At 34.3% G+C, this 22,014-nt stretch overlaps 1 protein-coding gene and 2 pseudogenes across 1 annotated transcript; all 3 read right to left on the reverse strand.

Moving 5' to 3' along the window:
• Positions 1–6,346: 6,346 nt before the first annotated feature.
• On the reverse strand, positions 6,347–7,282 carry LOC123838684 (olfactory receptor 6C3). The gene has a single exon (XM_045867663.1). The coding sequence runs from the start codon at positions 7,280–7,282 to the stop codon at positions 6,347–6,349; it is 936 nt and encodes a 311-aa protein (XP_045723619.1).
• Positions 7,283–17,712: 10,430 nt separating this feature from the next.
• LOC123839408 (olfactory receptor 6C3-like) lies at positions 17,713–19,949 on the reverse strand (annotated as a pseudogene).
• An 809-nt stretch (positions 19,950–20,758) lies between these two features.
• Positions 20,759–21,691, reverse strand: LOC123838691 (olfactory receptor 6C1-like; annotated as a pseudogene).
• Positions 21,692–22,014: the final 323 nt, after the last annotated feature.

Here is a 22,014-nt window from a genome sequence, read left to right on the forward strand (position 1 = left end):
ATTCTACTCTGTCATGGATATCTAATTGTTGAATCACGTGTGTCATTCATTGAAAGTAAAAATTAACATATTCTATAAAGAGGTACTTACTATTGTGTTAAATAAAATAACTGGAAATGATTTTTAGGACTCTTCTGCCATTCCATATGAATTTTGAAAAAAGAACAATATCATTCCCCAGATTGTCTAATTTAAAGAAACAACAATTTTTAGAGGCCTACTAAAGATGAAGAGATTGTTTTCCTTATTTTTGTAATAATTAGAAGAAGCAGTAAAAAGCCCCATGGTTCAACAATATAATTGGAAACTAACATTATCATTCTGCATTCTCTCTTCTTAATTTAAAGAGAGAGAATTCTTTAATTCTGTGTGCTAAATTCTCTCTTCTTAAAACTCCTTAAAGAACACATATATTCGAGGAAATTTGCACCTATAAATTAGTACACAGTTTTCCAATTCTCTATCTTTCTCTCTCACTTGACACTCTTTTTCTTGGTTTCTAGGTTTATATGTTAGGCTAATTTGTCAAAGAAGAGAACAGAATATTGGTTTAATGTGATATTTTGAATAACAGTTCGGTTTTGTAAGAGCCACTAATTTTTTTTCTGGAATGATTCACTCCATTCCTGACTATGTTTGTTGACAACTAATGTCATGCAAGAACTTCATGGTGACTGAATACAAAAAAATCTCATGAAGAACCAATTTAGGTTTTTTTTTCAGATTATTACTTTAGTAATGCCTCAGAGTGTTTCTAAAATTGGTTCAGAATCTTGTTTCCCTGAGTCCCTGGAAAAAAAAATTACCTTGTTTTTTTCCTAATAAAAAGGGGGAGTTTGAATTCCAAGTCAGATCAAAGCACCAACCAGTAAGAATAGGAATAATGAAGGAAAAGCAGTAATCATGTAAATTACTCTCAAAATCTGTAGGTTTTCATAGAGATATTCTACTTATATCCTGATTATCTCAGTTTGTAAACTAGGTATCTATATTTGAGGATAATTTTTAACTTAAAAAGGAAAGGAATTCTTAAAAAACATATGACATCAGGACTTAATATTTATTTATAATGAATGATATTGGGGCAACTTGTGGGCTTTGCTTTCAAAGAGAAATGGATTAAAAATGCAACTCAGTCACATTATAGTATTGTGACTTTGGACAAGTTACTTACTGTCTCTGAATTTTAGCTTTTCTTTCATTTAAAAAATGGGAATAATATTTCATGGAATAATCATGAGTGTTAATTAAAAAAAAAGTAAAATTAAATTATACAAAATTTGTATAAAATGTACTGCCAGACAGTGGTTTTTATTATCTTTATTTTCCCCCAAATAAAATCAATGAACACGTTTGAGGAATACAGCCCCACTTTAAGCACCAAAAACCATTTTTGAGGGCACTCATTTAAGAGACAAAGAAAGACTGTACGCACTTATCTCATTTACTCGGTATGAGTTATCTATGTTAATATGAAGAAACTGACAATGAAAGAGATTATCATAAACTAGATCAGACATCATAAGTTAGTTCGTAGTAGAATTGGAATTCCTAACTCTTTCTGCCTGAAACCAGAGCATGTACTACTTATTAAACCTGTATTCAATGAGGAAGATCAAATTCAGAGACAATAATTTTCTGAAAATTAATAGAGGAATAAATTATTATGACAAACAGGAAATGTAACATGCTCATTTTTCATAATCCTTGATAAATACAGATAACATAACAAAACCAGATTATTCTATGTATTCCGATGAAAAGTTGAGTTAAGCATTAATGAGTGCTAAGATTTTTCATTGGCTTCAACTTTACAATCTTACCTCTATTTGTCACACAAATGACTGCATCAGCTGGTTGAGATGATAAGAAAAAGCAAATTGACAACTATTTCAGTTTTAGGTGAAGAGATTCAGTATTTTTAAAATCAGTCTTTCCCAATACATTGCAGTTACTTTATTTCTGTAGCTAATATTCTTTTACACATTTTCCTTTGCAGCTATGGGAGCCAAAATAGTGAAGAGAAGTTAGATTTGGAGTTACTTTGGGCCTTTCTGGACAAAGATTCTATATAGATTTTCCCCTGCATAAAGCATATGTTTTATTTACCATACATGCCCATGTCTCACAGCACATACTCCAGTGAATCAAATGTACCAACAAGGGCCTTGAGGAAAATACACTAAGGATTATAAATGTTATCCACAGTTGCACCAATATTGGAATGAGAAACTTTTGGGATAATGCCCAAAGAGATAGAAAGGGCATAAGAAGTAAGCCAAAAGCATATGGAATATTTTGCATATGATCTAAATGAGAAAATAACTAAATATGCAAAGTTTTTGGGAGAGGTTTCCTGAATTTCCTGTCAGGATTTCTCTCAAGAATAGAGGCTCCCACTTCTTCTTTTGCTGAGTAAAATACTGGGACAACTTAATCTTATATGAAAACATTATATTTTTATCATATACTAAAATGTCTCCATAAAAGTGGCTCTCCAAGCTGGTAGGTATCAAATACATTATTCAAAAACACTGAATATAGAACAATAAAAAGAATGGGATAGAGTTCAGTGCTCAGTGATTTCCCATTGAAAGGCAAGAAAAACTATGGATTAAATATTCATTGAACTATTCAAACTTTTCCAAGAATCACTTGAAGTCATTCTCCTATCATACTAATGGTGTTAATTCTGGAGAAGCATCTACTACCCAGAAAGTCCCCTTTCCATTTGAAAGATGTGCTAAGTTTAACCCCATAATGAATGGAAACATAAATTCTAGGAACTTGGCAGGATTTTACAATTCTGATTTCTTTCTGTTTCATTTCAGAAATGACAAAAAAAGCAGTCTGTTGAATCAATCACTATTTTTTTCCTTCAACAAGTATCTTTCGAGGATCTGCTATCTTTAACTAGTATACAAAGACTGTGGATAAAATGGAATCAAAATAGATAAGATTTCCATTGCTACACGATTACAAAAAATCAAGGTCAAGCAAATGAGAGAAAATATGCTGAAAGTTATAAATAAAGTAACCTGTCTCTCAGTTCAGAACTTTTTTTAGTACACCAAGCCATTTTTTAATCAGCAAATTTACTCCATTATACCAAGTAATATAGACTATTGATCCATTATTTTTTAGTCATTTTTCGAATATGAAATTATACAAAAGTGTACTTTCAACTTTTTCTGACTTTTCTGTTAAGTCACATATTCACCAAAAGCTGCCCCCAAATGGTGATTCTTTGTTTGTTAAATATTCTAAATTATTCTGATTCAACCACAGCATTTAATAAATTATGTGATCAAAGTAATTTGAGGGTGATGATCTAATTGTTCATATCACAGCTAATCAGTATAACCAGCATATCTATAAAAAGAGATATTTTAACAGATATCTTTAATTTCTATTAAAATTTTCATATATGCATAAGTTTGTTACTTTCAGGGCTTTAAAACATCCAAAAAATATTTTTAGTTTGATACATAAGTGCCTATAATATACAAGAATATCAATGGGAGGCAGTATACAGCAAGGATTTTTTTTAATGGAGTTTTAGATCCAAGAGGGATAGGTTTAAATTCAAGCTTTGTTATCTATTCACGTTGTCAGATTAGAAAATTGTTAAAGGCCTTTCTTTCTTCATTCCTAAAATGGGTTTAACAATGCAAATTTTTAACAAATTAAATAAAACATAATATGTGGAACTCTCTGTTTCTGTAAGAAGGAGTAGCTTGAGACAGATCAATATTAATGCAATGAACATATAGAAATGTGAGATTAAACAGAAAAATAATGTGTTCTAAGACATATGACACCTTCAGTTTGCAGTTCTTCATATAAGAAGTCGCAAGTCACCACTTGGGTCTAACAATAAGAAAAAAGATGAACAGCCTGAAAAATCAACTGTTTTAGATCCTTAGAGCAGGCAAATCCCTGCCCTCAAGATTGAAAATCAGACAGATAAACCCAAGAAGTGAAGGTTTCAGGGAGCAGAGGCTCATGAGCAGAAACTGCCATAGGGTTCAGTGCTAGAGTAGGAAAACCTGAAGTATAACTGACTATTTGTGGAGGCTCAGTGAGGAAACTCACAGAATTAAAAGCTCTGGGGGGACCAAGATATATGAGACCTCCACCATATTGTGAGATTTACTTCCAAGAGCTCAACCAGATTCAGATGGGCAATGTCAGAAAAATCACCTTGTGCTTCAGGGGAAGAGGAAAGGGACCATTTTGAAATCCATGAGAGTGCTGTGTTCTTAAGAGAGCCAGCCCTCACGGAAATATAGCTGACCAGAGCCTAATCTGCTGGGACACTATAGAGCTTAACTGACCCCGGACAAGGCAATACCCAGCTAGACTACCCTCTAGCCTTCCATGTGGGAGAAGGGAAATACCCAACTCCAGCCCACTCTAAACTTCCTTCTACTTAAGTGGGGAGAAAAAGCTGAGAAACATACATGAAGTTCGCAGCCCAGAGGCCTCGGCTCACTAAGAGACTGAGCCTTAACCATAGGACTATAGAAAGCTTCCCTCTCCCTATGCCTGACCATCACATTTCTCAAGGTCTACTTGCTCTGGTTCTTCTTACCCAGTGCATCCTGTCTGGGTGTCAAGAAAACAGTATAAGCAAAACAAAGGCAAAACATTTTTTTTGAAGAGGCAGAGAATGATTTAGAACCAGACATGGCAGAGGTGTTAGAATGATAAGACTGGAAATTTGAAACAACTCTGATTAATATGATAAGGGCTCTAGTGGATAAAGTAGATGGAATGCAAGAACAGAAGGGAAAGATAAGCAGAGAGTTGACAATAAAAAAAAATAAAGAATTCTTTGGACAAACAGAAATTAAATATATGTGTTGTCAGTATCAAGGCTTGAAGGAATTGTTAAAAGAAATGCTTTAAAAAGGAGGAAAATAATATAGTTCACAAAGTCAGATCTACATAAAGTAACGAAGAGCATTACAGAAGGAATAGTGAAGGTAAAATAAAAACATTTGTTTGTTATCTTAAGGCACTTGACATATTCTAGGTCTAGATTGTAGGCTGCTGAGAACAAAAAGGATCTGGATGGCAAGATGTTACCTCAAGGACCTGAGTTAACACAGACAGAAACAGAGCGAGCAAGAGATTACAAACTCCATCAAAATAAGAAAGTGGGCAAAATCTTCTAATTGGGAATATCCCCATGGAAGTCTGAGAAGACACATCCTTGGAAAAGGTTTGAGAGGCCCCCAAAATTTTGTGGACTGAAGCTGGATTGAAGGGTGATGGTCTTCCTCTGCACAAACCCAGGTTTACAAGACTGTGAGAGACGGTTGTTTTTCAAATGTGTACCTATCAGCAAAAGGTACAAGGAACATGAAGAAACAGAGAAAAATGCTCCAATCAAGAAACAAAATCCTTCTTAGCAGTCTAGAGAAATATAGGCACATCTGACAAATTTTCAAAATAACTGTAATAAGATGCTCAATGAATCAGGCAAGTGGCATGTGTTTTAGTTTTATTGTATTTGTTTCAAATCTTTAACAAGTATAAACATATTTTTTAAAGATTTATTTATTTGACAGAGAGAGTGACAGAGAGAGAGAGCCCAAGTAGGCAGAGCGGTAGTCAGAGGGAGAGGGATAAGCAGGCTCTCTGCTGAGCAGGGAACCCGATGCGGGACTTGATCCCAGGGCCTGGGATCATGACCTGAACCAAAGGCAGACGCTTAACTGACTGAGTCACCCAGGCACCCCAAATATAAATATTTTTTAAAGAAATGATAGAGAACATGGAAATTCTATAAATAGTACTCAGTATCATGATCAATATTTATCTTGTAATATGCACTAAATTTCACAAAATATAAAGCTCTACATTTAAAGTGCAAATCGCAACTGCTTATTATTTCTAAGAACTGAATTTAATATACAATAATATAGGAAGTGTAGATTTTTAAAATATTAAGAGGTCACCAATGAACCTTTTGAAAACACACAAGAAATCACACACTAATTTGAAACTATATGTACCTTTTAGGGAATTTATTATCAGAATTAAAAGTATTTTCCACATTGTGCTATAGAGTATGTCTTATAGAAATACATTCCATTTCCACAAAATTTTGTAGGAGAAATAAAGTTTACCACATTTTAAAATAAGTCAATTAACAAAACATTGGAGAAACTTGGGTATAGAATTGGAAGAAATGAGCAGGGAAAATATTTAATTAACTATAATGTGGCATATAAGAGACTATAAGAAGAAGCATACCGATACAGATATTTAGGAATTTCAGGATTTTACTTAGTTACTCTTTACAGTGTCCTTCATCCCCCCGCCCAGAAGAAATATTTCATTTACTTGAAGAAAATACTACTTTATGGACCACATCTTTGAAGGCTTGTTTTACTCGCTGGTTTCTCAGAGTGTAAATGAAGGGGTTGAGCATGGGGGCAACAGAGGTATTGAGAATAGCTACTCCTTTTGTCAATGATGCCCTTTCTTTTGCAGAGGGATTAGCATACATAAATATACAGCTTCCATAAGAAATGGAAATGACAATCATATGAGAGGAACATGTGGAGAAAGCCTTTTTTCTCTGACAGGCAGATGGGATTCTCAAAATCGTTCTGATAATATACATATAAGATAAAATCACCAATGCCAAAGTGAATAGCAAAACAACCAAAGCAAAGTAAAAGCCAATTACTTCTAGGAGCCATGTATCCGAACACGACAGTTGTAGAAGGGGAAAATAGTCACATGCAAAGTGATCGATGACATTGGAAGCACAGTAATCCAGCTGGAGCAGAAGCATAAGGGGTGGGAAAATGGTCAGGAACCCACCCAGCCACGCGCAGAGCACAAGCAGGGTGCAGAGCTTCCTGTTCATGATGGTGGTGTAATGAAGGGGCTTGCAGATGGCAACGTAGCGGTCATAAGACATGGCAGTTAGAATGTAAAATTCTGTCACCCCCAGGAAAATAAAGAAAAAGAGTTGGGCTGCACAGTTGTTATAGGCAATAGTCTTATCCCTGGTGATAATTGCCCCCAGAAATCTAGGAATACACACAGTTGTAAATGAGATTTCTAAGAAAGAGAAGTTTTGGAGGAAGAAATACATTGGTGTCTGTAGATGAGGGTCCACCAAGATTAGGATGATGATCGTCAGGTTTCCAGTGACACTTAATAAGTATGTGATAAATAAGAAGAGGAAAATCACAATCTGAAGATCAGGATCATCAGAAAGGCCTAGCAGGACAAACTTTGTGATCGCTGTGTGGTTCATTTCTCTCTCTCCTTTTCTTCTTTTAAAGGTATTTAGGTGGCGAGAGAATTAAAGGGAGGACATGAAAGGTGTAATTCATGATGATCAATATCACCATCATTGATACAATTCTAAAATATATTCTATAGTCCATGCTGATCTTATTTTCCTTTAATCCTCTTGTTTGCATTTGGTTGTAGTACATATTTGTGAGCTTTGCTTTATTTACCAGTTTTCTTATTTGAAATGTAGCAGGAAAAGTTTGTTAATCTTCATACAATAACTCACATTATTGAGAAATGATAAAGTCAGTACTTCTTGCTCTGTCCAACTTATGTAAATCATTACATAATGTTTGAAAAATTTTAAAAATGTGCCTTTTTCTTTCTTTTGTTAAGTATTTACTAGTTATACCACCACCTAAAAACAGAAATGAATGCTTTTAATTCCATCACAAGGTAAAAGTGAAAGACAGCTAAAGTAACAACTTTTATACATCTTATGACATAAGAAATCAATTAATGATTTTCTTAGCAAATAAATTACTATCTATTTATTAATTTTATTTTATACATTAATATTTTGGGGCGTAGTTTTAAAATAGTATGAGAATGTTATATACATATTATATAGTAGTATATTACGTATATATTTACTGTATGAGAGAGTTAATAGCCTTATTATTTTTTTAATAGAGAACATATTCACTTACTCGCTTATTGTTTTTTCTTGTAATTCCATCAAAATCATTAATGTTTGATATCTCCTGTGACTTGCTAGAAATGTACATACAAAAATATTTTTATTTTTGAGCTTAAAGGGACATGCATCTTTTTTTTTATTTTACACTGAAGCACAAATTGGGAAAGTAGCTACTTGCCTCAGATATTAGCAGCTGGGTCACCCAGATTGTTGTCCAGTGCATTTTCCATTTGAACATTCTTCTTTCTGAGCTATTAGCTTTATGAAAAAAAAATTGGTTCTCCTGTAATTCTGCCTCACACTTATCTTTTATATGAGAATAGTGATCCATAAGGACATTTCAGAAACATACAAGAAAATGTCGTCTATTTGTACTAACATATTCAGGTAATTCCCAGCTGTGCTGGATATCCTGTGCTGTAGATTTTTTTTTCCCCTTTTTCTTTTTTCTTTTTTATTCTTATGTTAATCCCCATACATTACATCATTAGTTCTAGATGAAGTGTTCCATGATTCATTGTTTGTGCATAACACCCAGTGCTCCAGGCAGAATGTGCCCTCCTCAATACCCACCACCAGGCTAACCCATCCTCCCACCCCCCTCCCCTCTAGAACCCTCAGTTTGTTTTTCAGAGTCCATCGTCTCTCATGGTTCGTCCACCCCTCCGATATCCCCCGCTTCATTCTTCCCCTCCCGCTACCTTCTTCTTCTTCTTTTTTTTTTTTCTTAACATATATTGGCATTATTTGTTTCAGAGGTACAGATCTGAGATTCAACAGTCTTGCACAATTCACAGCGCTTACCAGATCCTGTGCCGTAGATTTTGATTGTTAAATTTATGACAGTTACCTTGTTTATATTTTAAAACAGTCAAATTTGCGCTGTGAAGAATAGAATGCAAATCATCGCTTCTCTGCCAGGCTCCAGCAAAGTTCACTCTAATCAAATTCTATTTGATTAGATTAGGTTTCCTTTGATGACTCAAAGGAAAACAGTTCAGGAAATAAAAATGAAATGCCAGAAAACTTAAAAAATGTGGAAATAATATGGTAGTCCTATTCAATAATGTTGATCTAAAAATTTAAGAAAGCACTATTTAGAGAGAGGACTGAGAGGGATATAACATCATTGGGGTATGAGTGCAGATTCTTAAACTAGAATGGCTTTCCTCTGCTTGGGCTTATAGCTGAAATTTTCCAAGTCTACTTGTTTTGACCTCAAAAGAAAGTTGTTCATTGATCTCCTGGGAACAAGGCCAAGTCCAGGCCCGATCTGTGCTATATTACAGACCATGAGGGATTTCTGGAAGCCATCCTTGCATTTCTCAGTAGCCTTTTAACTCTTCTCTATAGTGAATCTCCCTTGAAAATGGTTGTGTTCATCTTTGTATCCCACAGAGGACCTAAAATGTTGACTTCTACAAGATGATTACTTCCATTAATCATAATTCCTTAATATTTTATGAGTAATAAAAAACTATTGTGAAACCTACTTTCTTACAAAAATAAACTCACAATCTAATTTATATTTAATCATCTGGAAATATAAATTTTTCTAAATATATCCTTTTTATTTATCCTTAAGCTTTGTTGGTGTTGAAGCATTGAGAAGCAAGGTTATTTCATAATTCTGAGTTAATAATAACTATTACAAAGCACATATTGTGGTCACATTTAAAAAAAATACCAATACACACGTTAATTTAACCCTCATTACAATAGCAATATTTAATTGCATTGTCAATTTGCCCATCTTATTTTTCAACTTGGCCTTTATATTTATTTGTCATTATCTTTAATATTCTAATGAGAAATATCACCAAATACTAATATTTTGTTTATTTGAAATTCTGGATAGTGAATTATTATTATTTTTTAATGTAATTCTTTATGTTTCCCAAATATTTTGATAATAAAAATTATATTATATGTAATCAGTTAAAATAAGGCTTTTTGTTATGTAATTTGTTATTTGTTATATAATTATATAAACTAATAATACATATTATATCATAACTAGTTAATATTAAATAAGTGTTATATATCTAAATAAAATAACAAGATATACATTTAACATAAAAAATACAATTGTCAGTTTGTGTAATCAGATAATGACATAGTTACCAATACAGAAGTAAATCACAATTGGAATGCAAGATTTTTTGGAAATTACTTACTGGAAGAGGGGAATTAGAATAGAGTGGGGAGAAAAATGGAAGAAACTCAAATTTATGACAGTATATACTGTGTTTATTTAACCTAGTAAAGGAACACTCAGTAGAGGAACATTTTGACTGATGTGGCTCTATATTATAGGGAGTGATACCCTTGTCCACTTCATTTATATTTTTTTCAGCTTTATTGAGATATAATTGACATATAACATTGTGTAAATTTGAAGAGATATAACATCATTGGGGTATGAGTGCAGATTGATTTTATACACTTGTGTATTGTGAAATGATTACCATGATAGGGTTAGTTAACACATCTATCACTTATATATTTACCCTTTCTTTTTTGTAGTGAGAACATTTAAGATTTACCCTCTCAGCAATTTTAAGTATATAATATGGTAGTCTTGTAGATCAGTTTCATTGCAAGAATTAAATGGTGTCATGTTTTTACCCTAAAAGCCCAATTAATAGGCAATAAGAAACTCTCTTATATTCATGGAGGGCACGTGTGCAGTAATGCTCACTTGACTGCATGCTCATTCCCATGATTTCCTGTAATTGTTGTTTAGATTCAGGGCTTAATCCACGTTTATGTTTGGGAACTTTTTTTGCAAAAATTTAAGTTTGGGAATTTTTTTGCAACTTTCAATAGGAGATACGTGTTTAGTTGTTTTCCATTTTTATTCTTCACTACCATTGTTGATCAATGGCTGGATCCTTTAATTCATTATGTGCTGTTCTTAATCTGTCATTTACCATTTGCCTATTCATTGTTACAGTTTATACGAAAAAGCGCAGATGAACGCCTACTTTATTTTTATTCAGTAGTCAGAGTTGGTTCTCTAGTATATTTTTGTTGGTATCTTTAGGAATACATAGCTCTATAAATTATATATTTGTTGTAGGTCACATTAGTGATTGACATAATATTTCAAAAGAGATTGAAATTGGCATCACTCTCTCTTTGGAGTGCTTTAGCTCTGGGGTAGACCCTTCTCTCTTGGACTGTACACTTTTCCTCTTGATTGTTTCCTTCCCATCTTGTAGGACAAGGGTTTCCAGGCTCATGCTACACTTTTCTGTATTAGAACTGGACTGAGTCATTTCTCCAAAGAAGCCTTCTTACATTGGTTAGGAAATGGTGAATCAAGGTAAGAAACTGGGCACTAGCTGTGATAAATACTATGAGTTTGATCATCCTTTCTAGGTATTTTCAGTGGACAGGACCAGCAAACACATATTTTTTTTTTTTCAAGTAAAATGTCTATGAGTGCAATTTCAATGTATCATTCAAATTTGGGACTACAGTATTTTTATGAAACCCCCTTTACCTTTTATACATTTATATTTTCTTTATCTCATGATGAGAGCCCTGACTATGAATAGAATTAGATAAGATTGTAATATAACATTAATCCTCATTTGCTTCTTTTCCTCACACTGCACATACAACAGCATTAGAGTAACAGTGACAGCAATACCATCCATGATATTCCTACCTAGGAACAATTAAAAAATTTTTAAGCTATTCTTTTTGCCCTTAGGTTAAATTTCACTTGGATGTACCATTCAATTACAGCATTTAAGATCTCAGAATAATTCTGCTTCATTTGGTTATCTCACCAACTAAATATATATTTAATTATATTTATTCCAGTTCAGTGTAATGGCTTATGCTACTAAGATACACATTTCCTTCCACTCCTTTCAAACAATTAATTCTGACTTGCCTTCTAAGGATTCCTGAGACAGATTCACCGAGTCATTTAAAATTGAAATTAAAAAATAATACTGAACAGTGGCTAAATAAGAAAGCCAGAGGGTGCCTGGGTGGCTCAGTTGGTTAAGCGACTGCCTTCGGCTCAGGTCATGATCCTGGAGTCCCTGGATCGAGTCCCACATCGGGCTCCCTGCTTGGCAGGGAGTCTGCCTCTCCCTCTGACCCTCCCCCCTCTCCTGCTCTCTCTCTCTCTCAAATAAATAAATAAAATCTTAAAAAAAAATAAATAAAAAAATAAGAAAGCCAGAAAACATCTTCAGGGCTTTTGTTTTTAAAACATGTTGATGTCCTACCCTTCTAAAATCTTTACTATCAAGTAAATATTAACAGTGATCTTCTGATAAACTAGTCATTGGAAATTTCACTGATGCTCGAGGTTAGAAAAAGGACTCTATTTAAAAAAGTATATAGGCTCTGTTCCTTTGACAATCTGAGAGGGGACCTTTTGACTGTTCCATTTCATTTCAGGTGTTTTAAATTTAAAAAAATTTAAAATAATGATAGATATCATTTTGCTGGGTGGAAGTCTCCCTTAGTAATGCATTGATTTTGAAAGTCTAGTTTTTTAATCTTATTTATTTACTGATTTAGCTATTCTTTGGTTAAACCTTATTAAAAGTCATTTAAAAAATATGTTCAGAGAGTATCTCCAAAGCAATTTGCTTTCTGATCATGTTACCCTGTTTCTTTTTCCTTTATTAAAATGTTTAGTAAAGTTACTCATGCTTAATATATTAGAGAAAAGGAAAATAATTTAATTAATGTTATGGGCAACATCTAGCTCAGTTTCATAATTGCATTGAAATACACTTCAGGCACTGCTTATTCATTCTTGACAAATTAACTAGAGCTTGTGTGAAACTTTCCCTCTGCTTGCATGAGACAAAATCTCCAAGGTTGATCCCACTGAGTGGTTGGAAGAATTGTTTTTTTTGGAATTGTCTTTTACTCTTCTTCATAATTATTTTAGATGACTATTTACCTGAATCAATCTGAATTTTTTATATTTCTTCATTTCAACGAAGATAAGCAGATTCAGTTTTTTGAAATTCATACAATTGCATATAGAAACAAATCAAGGAAAAAAGAGATCACCAAATCACATTTAATAGTATTTTCAGAAATAGTAACACACATATATGTAGGGGTTTATGCTGAATATCAACTGTCAAAACCTCATGCTCTATAATTTATGTGGCACTTACTTGGACATACGAATAGCTGTTTTATTTATTTTACTTTTCTTTTAGTTGGAATTAATTCCTAACTTTGGGAAGGATGTTCACTGTTGTTGTGGTTTAACAAAATCATTATTTATTTCAGTAATATTTAAGGACTTTTTATTTATCTCATTTAGTTCTTATAACAGAGTTAGTAGACTTTATCTTTGCTCCCAAATGAAGAACTGAGGCTCAGAGCGGCTATGTACCTTACATAAATTCATATAGCTAGCAAGTGTCAAATATAATGTGAAATTAAAGTCTGTTCTCTTAAACAGAATACCACATAGCCTATTGGAAACACACAGATAGAGACATAGTTACTTTCTCTCTTTAACTGCAAATGACTATATTGATATAATAAAAAAAATACTATCCTATTTTTATACTTTTTGATATAAACAGTTGCAAATTATAACCCCAATACATTCCATTTAAGGTGATTAAAAGTTGAGCTAAATAATGAACCAATGATAAGGTTTGAGAGACTTTGAATACCTTCTATATGCCTAACTTCATTCTGCTTTTCATAAAGGTTCGCAAACACAGAATGGCTGGAATAGTAAAATATTAGCAAATTCCATCGTTGTCATCTAGAGGAGCCAGCATTTCTGATAACCTTCCTTTGCCATTGAACAAGTATATATTCTATTATTGACATTTTGTCTTATCTTTCCCATTTTTTTCCCATGGGGAATATAGTTATTTAACTGTAGAGAGTAAGAAAGAACCAACTATATAAAAGAGAGAAAAATATCAGAAAGTGTTTTAAAATTCTTTGGCATGGTTTCTACACAGATTTAACTTGTACAAGTACTTAATACTATGTCTATACTCTCTGCCACTCACTCAAGGGGATTAATTCAGTGAATCAAAATTGTCAGAATAGGAATATACATAAACTACTAACATATAAAACAGCGACATAAGGAAATCCTGGGGGCAGTGTCCAGTGTGACATGAAAAAAAACCTCCAACAAGGAAACAACCACACTAAGTGTGAAGTTTGTTTTCCTTGACATTATTTTTCAGACAGAGATGAGCAACCTCAAATCTTATTTCCTAATGTAGATCTTGACTAAATGCATCTCTACACCGTGACATTTTTTAAAACTGGTAATCTACCACATTGTACTAAGTCCATTCCTTGATTCCATTATTATTAATCTGCCTCCTAGTGAGAAAATTTTGGTACCATAATACTGTTAGTACATTACACATAATACTGTTTTTCCTGTTTACTCTATTGCTTACCAGCAATGGCAGTTGAAGAGTTTCTTGTTTTGATTGATTAAAGTTCTAATTTATATGCCAAGTATTATATTAAGAGTTAGTACCCTTCTTGACTAGACTATAATAATATAACTATGTGCAGCTAAGATAAGGTGAGTAAAAACACCAGTAAAATTGTTCTTATTATAGTAAAAGCTATGCAAAATTTGCAAGTCCTTACAGAATTTCAAATATATATTTGACCTCAGCCGCAGCAACTTCTTCCTAGAAACATCGCCAAAGGCAAGGAAAGCAAGGGCGAAAATGAACTATTGGGACTTCATCAAGATAAAAAGCTTTTGCAAAGCAAAGGAAACAGTCAACAAAACCAAAAGACAATCGACAGAATGGGAGAAGATATTTGCAAATGACATATCAGATAAAGGGCTAGTATCCAAAATCTATAAAGAACTTATCAAACTCAACACCCAAAGAACAAATAATCCAGTCAAGAAATGGGGAGAGAAGACATGAACAGACATCTCTGCAAAGAAGACATCCAAATGGCCAATAGACACATGAAAAAATGCTCAACATCACTCGGCATCAGGGAAATACAAATCAAAACCACAATGAGATACCACCTCACACCAGTCAGAATGGCTAAAATTAACAAGTCAGGAAATGACAAATGGTGAGGATTCTCAGAAAGGGGAACCCTCCTACGCTATTGGTAGGAATGCAAGCTGGTGCAGCCACTCTGGAAAACAGTATGGAGGTTCCTCAAAAAGTTGAAATACAGCTACCCTATGACCCAACAATTGCACTACTAGGTATTTACCCCAAAGATACAAAGGTAGTGATCCAAAGGGGCACCTGCACCCCAATGTTTATAGCAGCAATGTCCACAATAGCCAAACTATGGAAAGAGCCTAGATATCCATCAACAGATGAATGGATAAAGAAGATGTGGTGTGTGCATATATATATGCATATACATATATATATATATAATGGAATATTAAGCAGCCATCAAAAATGAAATCTTGCCATTTTCAATGACGTGGATGGAACTAGAAATAAGTCAATCAGAGAAAGACAAGTATCATATGATCTCACTGATATGAAGAATTTGAGAAACAAGACAGAGGATCATAGGGGAAGGGAGGGGAAAATGAAACAACATGAAACCGGAGAGGGAGACAAATCGTAAGAGACTCTCAAACTGAGGGATGCTGGAGTGGAGGGAGGTGGGAGGGATGGGGTGGCTGGGTGATGGACATTGGGGAGGGTAGGTGCTATGGTGAGCGCTGTGAATTGTGTAAGACTGATGAATCACAGACCTGTACCCCTGAAACAAATAATACATTATATGTTAATAAAATAAATAAAAATAAATAAATAAAAGAGAGCAAGCACAAGTTTTTCTTTGTTTTGTTTTGTTTTTCAAATTAGGCTATTATATTGGCTGTTACAGCTCAAGACCTTAGGCAAATCATTCAACATTTCTAAGCATCAATTTATACACTGGTAAAAAGGGATAATCATGTCTAATTGTCATATAGCTTTAAGGTTAATTATGATATGGTATAGAACATACCTTGTTTTGCATATGACACAAAATATATGCTCTCTATATAAGAGTTATTATTTATGAAATTCCTATCAAACTTTTAGGTGGCATAAGAGTAAGTGGCTACCTTGGGGTGCCTGGGTGGCTCAGTTGGTTAAGTGGCCAACTCTTGATTTTGGCTTGGGTCATGATCTCAGAGTCGTGAGATCAAGCCCTGTGTCAGGCTCGGTGCCCAGAGCAGAGTCTGCTTGTCCCTCTCCCTCTGCTCCTCCCCCCACCCTCATGCGCCCTCTCTCTCTGTCTCTAAAATAAATAAATAAATAAATAAATAAATAAATAAATAAATAAATAAAATCTTTAAAATCTTTATGTTACATATTTTTATAAAAAATAATGCAGAAAATAAGAAGAGTTTATACAGGGCGCCTGGGTGGCTCAGTTGGTTAAGCGACTGCCTTCGGCTCAGGTCATGATCCTGGAGTCCCGGGATCGAGTCCCGCATCGGGCTCCCTGCTCGGCAGGGAGTCTGCTTCTCCCTCTGACCCTCCCCCCTCTCATGCTCTCTCTATCTCATTCTCTCTCTCAAATAAATAAATAAAAAATCTTTAAAAAAAAACAATTAAAAAAAAGAAGAGTTTATACAACAAGACATAACACATGACTTCATATCTAGAAAACGTAGGATACATGACCTTCAAATAGTTTGTAAGTGGTAACATATGCACCCAAGTTTATTAACTGAATGGGAAGAATTGGACAGACACTACAGATAGTACACAAAAACAATGGTGCTATAGATATTTATTTCATGATTCAGGTAACTATTAAAAGGAAAAATAATTTTATATCAATAAGAGAAAAGAGATATTTAAAATAAGTTGATTGAAACAGTATTGACTTTAAGTCATTACAGTATAAAACGTTTTTTACTGAAGTTTAGTTGACACATAGTGTTACATTAGTTTCAGTTGTACAACGTAGCATTTCAAGATGTCCATACATTATGCTGTGCTCACTGCAAGGGCAGTTGCCATCTGTCACCATCCAGAACTATTACAATAGCATTGACTATATTCCTTACAATTTACCTTCTATTCATGTGATTTATTTATTCCATAATTGAAAGTCTGTACATTCCACTCCCCTTCACACATTTTGCCCATCTCCCCACCCCTTCCTTCTGGCAACCATCAGTTTGTTTTATGTATTTATGGATCTGTCTCTGTTTTGTTTGCTTATTCATTGCTTTGTTTTGTTTTGAGATTCCAAATATAAGTGAAATCATATGGTATCTGTCTTTCTTTGTCTGACTTATTTCATTTAGCAAAACACCCTCTAGGTCAATCCATATTGTTGCTAATGGCAGGATTTTATCCTTTTTTTATGGCTGACTAATATTCCATTATATATATGTATCTCACAACATTTTTATCCTTTCATCTATCAATGTACACTTGGATTGCTTCCATATCTTAGCTATTGTGAACAATGTGGGTTCATATATCTTTTGGAATTAGTGTTTTTGATCGAACATTTTGATTAATCAGAATAGTCAGCAAAATGATTTATCCTCCATAATGACAGGTTTTATATTCACAATCATAAATCACGGACATGGAACTTACAGATAGTTTTAAAGGAAGACACAACTCAGCCACATCCATGTTATCAAGAGTGTTTAGCAAATGAGCTCAGCATTTCTTGTAGCTGGGACATGGATATAGGAAGATAGTACAAATTAGTTTAAATTTCATTTTCTTTTATTGAATCTTCATGATAACATTCATTCATTTTGATTTGTTTGTATGAAACAGTATTTCAAGGACCACATCTTTGAAGGTTTGTGTCCTTTCTGATCCCTTAGGGTATACATAAAAGTGTTTAGCATGAGGGCAACAGAATTATTGAGAATAGCTACTTCTTTTGTAAATGATTTTTTTTTGCAAAAGAATTAGCATATATGAAAATAGAAATGGCAGCCATGTGAGTAGAACAAGTAGAGAAAAAAAATTTTTTTTTCTTCTGACTAGGAGATGTGATGTATACATAGGGCAAAATCACCAATGCCAAAGTAAATAGCAAAATAACCAAAACAAAGAAAAAGCCAATTACTACTAGGAGCCATGTATCTGAATGAGACCATTGCAAAAAGGAAAGATAGCCACATGCAAAGTGTTCAGTGACATTGGAAACACAGTAATCTAGCTGGGTGAGGAGTATAAGGGGTGGGAAAATGGTCAGAAACATGCCCAGCAGTGCACATAGCATAAACAGGTTATGGAGTTTCTTGTTCATGATGGTTGGATAATGAAGGGGCTTGCAAATGGCAACATAATGACCAAAGGACATGGCAATTAGAATTTGAAATTCATACCCCCATGAAAATAAAGAAAAGTTGGGCTGCACAACTGTTATAGGAAATGATATTATCCCTGGTGATAATTAACCCCAGAAATCAAAGACTACATATAATTGTAAATGAGATTTCTAATAAAGAGAAGTTCTAACTAAGAAATATGTAGGTGTCTGTAGATGAAAGCCCACCCAAGTTAGGGTGATGATAATCAGGTTTCCATTGCCACATAACATGTATGTGATAAATAGGAAGAGTAAAATCACAATTAGAAGTCAGGATCATCAGAAAGGCTCAGCAGGACAAACTCTGATCATTATGTGGTTGTTTATTTCTTTCTCTTCCATTTTTATTTCTTTTAAAGATATGAGACAACATTGATGAATCTGGAGGACATTACCCTAAGTGAAACAAGTGGAAAGACAAAAAAATGCATGATTCCACTTATGTGAGATGTTAAAAGAAGTCTATCTCATGGAAATGGAGAGTAGAATGGTGGCTGTCTTGGGATGGAGCAAGGTGGGCAATGGGGAGTTGCTGTTAGCTGGTACAAAGTTCAGTTCTGTAAGATGAGTAACTTCTCAAGATGTTGAAGATGAATATTATTGAAGAACATTGCTGTACTACATTTGCCTACAGTTAACAATACTATATTGTGCCCTTAAAAATACAAGTGGGTAGATCTCGAGTTAGGTGTTCTCACCACTTTATAAATATACTTTGTACTTATTCACAATTATTGCAGTTACGTATAGAGACCAATATTAATAATAATCACTACTATTTATTGATAGCTAATTATGCTATGGGCTTGACAGATTCATTTTCATCCCTATGGTATGTTATATATGCCAGATATATCTGACACCTGATTTACCAGTGGGGAGGTATATGTTGAGAGGTTATAGAAACCCTAACTTTGTCAACTATTTGCCTTCTTTCACATACAGATTATACTTCAGATTGGATGAAATTGAGAAATCATTCACAAGTTTTCTCTTACATTTTGAGTCCCTTTCAATTTTCTATTACTTATTTTTTTCTCATCAATTCCTGTGCTATATTTCTCAGTTGAATATATTGCATAGAAATCATTAGGAATGTTGCACCACTAATAGGGTTATAGTATATTTCTATTACTAAAAAATGGTTTATATTATTTAGAATACTTTATCGTATCCATATTCTTCTTTCATTTTCTCTCTCTCACACACACACATACATACACGTACATCTTTCCAAAATACTTTAGGCACTTAATACCTTAAGTAGAATGAGTGGAAGAGTATTTTAACCTATGTAATTCTAATTTTATATGAAATGGAAAATTTTACTCTGTTTTGAAGCTTTTATTTTCTACAAAACTTAAATGATTTTACTGTTTAGGCATCAAATATTTTAGACACATGCCCAGTTTCAAACTACTCCAAAACTAGGAAAGGAGCTATACATAAATATTTCAGCATAGTCAGAAAGTGGAGCTTACATTCCATGGAATTAGAGAAATTGAACTTATTCTACATATCGAAGACACTATTTCATCACTACTTTCTAAGGTATGTGTATACATATGTATGTATGTATGCATTTACTTGTATACCTACCTATGCCATACCTATACCTAGTGAGTCGTAGCTGGATTTGGAAAGATGGAGATGTATTTAGCACCATGCCTACAAAAGCATGTATGTTAAATATCTACGCTTTTTATTTTATTATTTTTTTAATCCTTTTTTTGTTTTAGATTTTTATTTATTTAACAGAGATAGAGAGAGAGCACAAGTAGGCAGAGCGGCAGACAGAGGGAGAGGGAGAAGCAGGCTCTCTGCTGAGCAGGGAGCCCGATGCAGGGCTCGATCCCAGGACCCTGGGATCATGACCTGAGCCAAAGGCAACCGCTTAACCGACTGAGCTACCCAGGCGCCCCATTATATCTACGCTTTTTAAACCATTAGATAAATTATATGAACACACCTTATCTAGTGAGCAATGTTTCTTGGTTTTTAAATGAAAGCATTCACATCTTTCAAAAAATCATATGGCATTTGAAGAATTTTTTTTCCTAGAGAAATTGCAAGATGGTGAAGGGATTTCTGACAAAGATCAATGAAAATCACAAAATTATATTTTCTGTATAGAGTAAGGAAAATATCATATCAATATTTACAGTATATCCTCCATTCTGGGGGATAACTGTTTTCCTAAACAAGACTCAAAGTACAACTTTCTGAATTACGATAATTATTGTTCAAGAAGTTGCAACTAACAATGGGTTCAGAAGAACAGGAACCAGAAGGGCATATGAAGTTATTTCAATTGAATGGGAAATACATTAAATGTGCTTATAAGCTGTTAGAAAGATGTAATGAATAAGGTTGACAGGAAGGCCACTGCGATTTGAAGAAATTGCTCAAATTTCATGTTTGTATATTTTAAATTGCCCTGCATTATGAGTGTCTAATTCGTGACACCTCAGCATTTCATTTGCTTGAGAAAAATAGAATCTTCCTTGCCCTGTCCATGAAGGCTCGCTTGACTTGCTGGTTCCTTAGGCTGTAAATAAAGGGGTTCAGCATGGGGGCTACTGAGGTGTTTAGCACAGCAACTCCCTTGCTCAGAGACACTCTGTCTTTTGCTGAGGGTTTAATATACATGAAAATGCAGCTGCCATAGGAGATGGAGATGACAATCATGTGGGATGAACAGGTGGAAAAGGCCTTTGTCCTCTGACTAGCAGCAGGAATCTTCAAAATTGTTCTGATGATATATATATAGGACAGAATTATGATTACCAAAGTGAACATTAAAGTAAACAGAGACCAGGAAAACCCCATTATCTCTAGGAATTTTGTGTCTGAACAAGAAAGTTGCAGCAGGGGAAAATAATCACAGGTGAAATGGTCAATAATATTAGATCTACAGTAATTAAGGTTTAAGAGCAACATGAGTGCAGGGAATACGATTAAGAATGAAATCAGCCATGAAGAGAAGACAAGGAGTATGTAGACTCTGGGATTCATGATGGTCATGTAATGCAGAGGTTTGCAGATGGCAATGTAATGGTCATAGGACATGGCAACCAGGAGGTAAAATTCAGTGACTCCCAACAGAATGAAAAAAAAAAAAAAAGAACTGAGCAATGCAATCATTAAAAGAAATAGTTTTATCTCCTGTAATCAGGGTGCCCAGGAACCTGGGTATGCTGACAGTCGTGAATGAAACCTCTAGCAAGGAGAAGTTTCTGGGGAAGAAAGGAGGTGAGGATCCAGCAGGGTAAGGGCGATAATGGTCAGATTTCCAGTGATGCTGAGCATGTAGGTGATGAGCAGAAAGACAAAGATCACCCCCGGAAGCTGTGGGTCATCTGACAATCCCAGGAGGATAAACTCTGTTAGTTCTGTGTGGTTTCTCATTCTTCAGTCACTTATTTGTTGTTCTCCTACCAGACCTCTAGGAGAAAACACAAGGAACAAACTCGAAGAGTGAATTAGCAAAGGTCGAAGTGTGGAGCCAGAATTTGGCTGAAATACTATGTGTTTTCATCTCTAGGCGAGATTTTATGAATCTTCAACAGATTCTTCCTGGCCCACCACACATCTGTGCTGAAATCTCCTGTGAACTACTCCATTACATTGTGTGTGTGTGAAAGTTAGGACAGAGTCTGAACCTCAAAGCCTTTGCAACACAGTCCAGTGCCTGGAAGTGTCATAAGAGGCTTAAAACAAACACTTGTCTA

Source organism: Mirounga angustirostris, unplaced genomic scaffold (genome assembly GCF_029215605.1).
Source record: "Mirounga angustirostris isolate CCGP_5_RB_7025 unplaced genomic scaffold, mMirAng1.0.hap1 SCAF_5, whole genome shotgun sequence".
In the NCBI taxonomy this organism is placed as follows: domain Eukaryota; kingdom Metazoa; phylum Chordata; class Mammalia; order Carnivora; family Phocidae; genus Mirounga; species Mirounga angustirostris.